Source organism: Ranitomeya variabilis, chromosome 1 (genome assembly GCF_051348905.1).
Source record: "Ranitomeya variabilis isolate aRanVar5 chromosome 1, aRanVar5.hap1, whole genome shotgun sequence".
NCBI lineage: Eukaryota > Metazoa > Chordata > Amphibia > Anura > Dendrobatidae > Ranitomeya > Ranitomeya variabilis.
This window is the reverse complement of record NC_135232.1, coordinates 7,930,890-7,936,889: the sequence shown is the minus strand read 5'-3', so window position 1 is coordinate 7,936,889 and position 6,000 is coordinate 7,930,890. Positions and strand designations below refer to the sequence as shown.

At 44.8% G+C, this 6,000-nt stretch overlaps 1 protein-coding gene across 1 annotated transcript in view; it reads left to right on the top strand.

Annotated features, from left to right (window-relative positions):
- Positions 1–733: 733 nt before the first annotated feature.
- LOC143802070 (C-type lectin domain family 2 member B-like) overlaps positions 734–6,000 on the top strand; it is a 66,358-nt gene continuing 61,091 nt past the window's right edge. The window contains exon 1 of the mRNA XM_077281300.1: positions 734–830. Coding sequence (XP_077137415.1) covers positions 770–830 — 61 coding nt within the window. The 5' untranslated portion in view covers positions 734–769. The remainder of the gene's footprint in view (positions 831–6,000) is intronic.

Sequence of the window (6,000 nt, the reverse complement as noted above, 5' to 3'; positions counted from 1 at the left end):
TCCTTTAAGAACAGGGGAGCGGGCATCGCCACAAGCTTGCAGATGGAGCTGGAGGAAGGAGACATGCCAGGAGACGGGGGGGACAGCACGTGGCCGAGGCGTTATGTCCGTGTCCCTGCATGGAGGGGGAGAGGGAACCATGCCGGAGTACCGGCATAGGTGTTACAATATGTAAGTAACAAGGGTGCTGACCATGGTTCCTGGATACAGGGTTTGGGGTGTGACACCTCTCTATCCTCATAGAGCGTCGGTGGTGTCCGGATCTAAGGGAGGGTCTTATGCCACAAACTGCACCATCTATCTAGATAAAGGAGTGAAGGGGATCCATCAGCAGGCGTTTGTCATGGAAACACTGATTTTATTGAACCAGCACACATAGCAGTCAGTGACACACCTCTGGAATCAGGGGCTCTGCCCTGACATCACACTGCTCTCAAATTACTTAACACAAACCTGCTTATGGATTCCCTTTCACGTAACCTGGCGGTCAGGGTAGTATCCAAATATTGGTTGGTGTTTCCTCATCTCTGTCCTACATGACACTGGTGTAGAAGGTTTTGGTGCCTCTATTGTGATGGGTGAAGACGGTGGGCCATGCTCCACTTCTCTGACCCCGGGTACATTGGGCAGAGATGATTCAGGTTGTGGATCTTCATATAGATCTTATGGTCAGTCACCACATAAGGCGAGGAGCAGGAAACAACATCTGAGGAACTGAGAACCAAAACTAAAGTGTCCACCAAGAGTAAGATACACAGAGGGCGAGAAGATGCATGAGAGCCAGGTGTCTGTCCACACCAGGGAGAAGACCCCTGACCCTCACCACTCAGGTAGGAGGCTTCAATACCACACATGGTCGACGTCACATCCCCTAGAGATGTCCCCCAGTAGAAGAGGATGATGATGATACAACTACCCCCAAGAGGTCTCCTGTATCACGATTTATAGTGTATTATGAGTGGGCTCATTATAGGGCATGTATACTGATAGAAGGCTGCACTGCTGGTATACAGGGTCTCCTATGTCCTTATATAATGTGTATTATGCATGGGCACATTATAGGGTGTGTATACTTATAGAAGGCTGCACTGCTGGTATAGGGGTCTGCTATATCCTTATATAATGTGTATTGTGTATGGGTTCACTATAGGGCGTGTATACTTATAGAATGCTGCACTGCTGGTATAGGGGGTCTGCTATATCCTTATATAATGTGTATTATGCATGGGCACATTATAGGGCATGTATACTGATAGAATGCTGCACTGCTGGTATAGGGGGTCTGCTATATCCTTATATAATGTGTATTATGCATGGGCACATTATAGGGTGTGTATACTTATAGAATGCTGCACTGCTGGTATACTGGGTCTGCTATATGCTTATATAATGTGTATTGTGTACGGGCTCACTATAGGGCGGGTATACTTATAGGAGGCTGCATTGCTGGTATACGGAGTCTGCTATATCCTTATGTGGAGACACAGCATTGTATCTTAATTAACCAGATGACTATTTTTAGCCAAACAGGAAGAATAGCCTGTTGTGTATATGTTGACTTGTGAATTGAAGTGTTTCTCTCTGGTTGGTCAAGAAAACAGACTTTTGCTTTTGTAAACCTGTGATATTGACTTGTAAGTTGACATTTGATATAACATATTGTGCTCTTATCCATGATGACTAGTTTCCTGACATGCTAATTATGCATTGTTCAGGCCAGATAGTTTGTTGATTTTTTTAAAACAGAGGGGGAAAATCTATGCAAATAGATTACATAATCAAACAAGGTGACTTGGTCGTCATCATTCTTTCCCTTATCTGTGATGCTGGATTGAAGGATATTCTAAGCCAAGGCTGGAACAAGTACGGGAGGAAGTGGCCTTAGTACCGAGGGATGTCTTGCTACAGAAATCTAATAACACTCCAGAAGTAGTTACGGCAAATATACAACAGCAGATCCTGGAGCTGCCATTTATAACTCAGTTTCATAGTGGACATAATACATTTACTAGTATTGTGAGTAGACACTGGTCGGTCCTACAGAAGGATAAAGTGATAGGGGAGTACCTTCCAAGTAACCCTAGGTTTATATACCATAAAGCTCAATCTCTAGGATATCTAATAGCCCCTACTACGCGAATGGTCCTCGCAAATAAAGCAGGGGAGTTGGCAGTATCTAATCACTCCAGGAAAGGTTTTTTACCATGCAAAGGGTGTTATGGTTGTATGCACACCGCTTTTAAGAAAATGAGACAATTGACATTCCTGGACTCAAATGCGAGCAAGCAATTTACGATCGAGGATTGTATATCCTGCCATACTGCTGGGGTCATTTATTTAATCCAATGCCCATGTAAGAAGTTGTACATTGGACGCACTAACCGTCAACTAAGAGTACGGATTAGGGAACATTTTAAAAATATACAGAAGGGGTTTGTGGGACATCCACTATCCCGCCATTTTAGGGAGAAACATGGAAAATCCCTAAAAGACACATCCTTCTGTGGCATTCAAATTGTACGTCCAGATAAAAGGGGTGGGGATTTTCTTAGGAAAATGTCGCGTCTTGAATCCCAATGGATCTTCACTCTAGACAGTTTACATCCCAAGAGACTAAATTGTGAGTTGGAATTGTACGCATTTTAATTAATATCATAGTACCGGCCCATTATGGAGCATGGAGTTTGTATTGATGGGGTCTCATACATATCCCAAGCCGTGCATCCATAAATGGGTCTAAGTTTTCTGTATTTAATCGTATATTTATATTTATGTTTTAGCCTTGTTTTATAAGTTTTACTCAGTTTATAATAAAAATTGATTACGTTGAATACGCATTTTAGATTTGGACATGTAATGGCATTTCTGTCCCATCGCTATTTAAGTCTACTTAATTAAGGTGTTCCCTCCAGGGGCAGACAAGCAGATTATTCGGCAGAGTTTCCAAAAACATTGGTTTATCAATGTAGTGCTTCTACGGGATGTGGCAGTAATGGGGAGCAAATGCACTAATTATAACATCTTGAGTGCGGGTGGTCAGTAGTCCAGTGCATACACAACGGTAACGTAGTATGACGGGGGCTGGGATGCACAGAGTTAACATGTAGCACGCAGCAGGGCGCCTGTTGTGTGTGCATAAATATGGAGCCAGTCATCTGGGGGCGGTAACCCTGAGGAAGGAGTGCGTTACACTCCGAAACGCGTCGGTTTGCTTTTTGCCCTAGTGAGACTCCGTAGGCCTGTGACGTCACACGCTGCCTGGCAGCGCCGGCCATTTTTTTCAGTACAACCAGGATCGCCTCCGGCCGGGACGGTTCCTGGCTCTGTACTGTTTACTGGCACCCGGTCCTCTGGCTGGACAAGTGGTAACCGGTGTGTGCCTATCTGACCGCCACCGCTTTGAGGACCACCCTTACCAACAGACCCCTTGTCCATCGTTGTGGAGTACCGCATGTATCTGGGGGTATACTTATTTCAAGCCATCAGCTAGACCATCACGTTATGTGATCTATTATTTGTTTACCCCAATTATATATAGTGTACATACTAATTGCGATGTATTCTAATTGAAGGTATGAACAGTGTCAGTTGACGTTTGTTTGGACACTAGTGCAGATTATTCACTATATTGTGCAAAGTTTCCTGTGCAAAGGCGAACCGGTAACTAACTTATAGATCAGGTCAAACTAGCTTTTAGACCCTTGTGGCGCGGTATTTATTATTTTAAATTGGTTTACTTGTTCCTTTGGCAGAATACCTGCAGCACTTGGGTTGTTTCCTTAGTAGCGCCAGTGTGTTCTAGTGTTGTGTCCCCCTAATAATGCCCAGTCTTTATACTGTGCCCCCTCATCACATGCTTCCTCCTTGTCATAATGACCGCTCCTGGCTGTGCCCTTCCCCTTACTAGTCTACTCCCATATTTGCCCCTCCCTCCTAATACTGTCTCCTCTCACACACCTCCGCTAACCATACTGTCTCCTCACATATTTCCCCCTTGCTCTCCATATTGCCTTCTCACACATCCCCCGACTCCCCATATTGTGTCTGCTCCCATTCGCTCATCCTCTCACCTCATAATGTGTCCACATACATTTCTCCCTTCTTCCTTATACTATGTCCACACACATCCCCACTCACCATTCTGTATCTGCACCCATCCCCCTCATACTATTTCCTCATAGATGCCCCCTCATCTTCTTCCATACTTCTTTCAATGTATTCAAATCTCTAATGTCTCTACTCCTTGCTCCCCATATTGTGTCTGCACCCATTCGCTCAACCTCTCTCCTCACAATGTGTCCACATACATTTCTCCCTTCTTCCTTATACTGTGTCCACACACATCTCCACACTCTCTCCATGCTGTGTCTGCACCCACCCCCACTCACCATTCTGTATCTGCACCCATCCCCCTCATACTATTTCCTCATACATGCCCCCTCATCTTCTTCCATGCTTCTATTTCTATGTCTTCAAATCTCTCCCGATACCACCTCGCTCCCCATATTGCGTCTGCACCCATCCATTCCTTGATACCCAAACTGTGTCCTCAAATCTTTGGCCCACAGATTTCATATCTCCCGCCAGTATAGTCTGTAGACAGTCTGGGCTCCTCCAAAAGACAAATATCATAACCGACGTCCATGTATCAAGAATCCTTAAGAAAATTTGTTAAATCCAGATGACAGATCCCTCAACCATATGAGGAGGGTCCAGCCCAGCTGGCAACCGGTCTCCAAATTTCCATGGACCATCCATCCATCCATCCCAGCTTGGATCCTCTCTCTTTGAAGTCACTCCAATAATGGCCTGATTCAACCGTTGTCTTTCTCCCTCCCCTTAAATATTTCCCTTTAGCTCACAGAATGAAGCATATTCCATCACCTGGGACGGCGTGTGAGACCCCTGTGGTGCCGGCCCCTCTGGGTCTACAATTCCCATCCACACAGTGGGTCTAGGGCTTGGAGTACAATGGCGTGACACCTTGAGATACAAATGAGATTGATAGAGTCTGGCGTTAGGTTTACATAACAGCCAACCTGCACACCTTCCTCTGCTTGCTGTCTCTGAATGGAAACATTGATTCCTGAGGATGAACTGACGAGCGACCAAATCACTAATGAAGCACAGCAAGCAAATATCTATTAAACCACAATAATATTCATGTAACCGGTGCTCCGAGCTGGATTAGTCTCTGTCTCTTAGGGCTGTGGACTCCGCTCTATGATCATTCGTCCTGTAGTCTTTAGTAAGTGGCCATCTCCGCACAATAACAATGTTACTCACTTGGGAGCGATCTGAGGAACTGCTTCTACTTAAAATCCTGGTGGTTTTATTTCAGTCCACATCACTGGAAAATGTAAAAACAGCACAAAGTCAAACACAAAGTAACAAGTCAATGCAATATTGCTGGTCAACCCGCCTGGCTTAGAGTTTAGGGTCTCAGTCCTTTAGCAACGGCACTCAATCCAGGAGATCTGCACAGCACCCCTCCATACACACAGCCATGTGTCGTGGTCGATTAACCCCTTTTATTCCTATATGTACTAAAGCATTACTCCAAGTGTATCTCCCAACCACTAGGTGTTGGACAGCCACCTTACAGCGTGTGCACTTAATTAATGCAGCACTGCTTGTACATGGGGTCTCCTATATACAGTGGGGGAAAAAGTATTTAATCAGCCACCAATTGTGCAAGTTCTGTAGGCCTGTAATTGACGTCAGAGGTAGACCACAACTATGAGAGTCAAAATGAGAAAACAAATCCAGAGAATCACCTTGTCTGATTCGGTAAGATTTACTTTGGAAATTATGGGGGAAAATAAGTATTTGGTCATTAACAAAAGTTCATCTCAATATTTTGTTCTATATCCTTTGTTGGCAATGACAGAGGTCAAACGTTTTCTGTAAGTCTTCACAAGGTTGGCACACACTGTTGTTGGTATGTTGGCCCATTCCTCCATGCAGATCTCCTCTAGAGCAGTGATGTTTTGGGCCTGT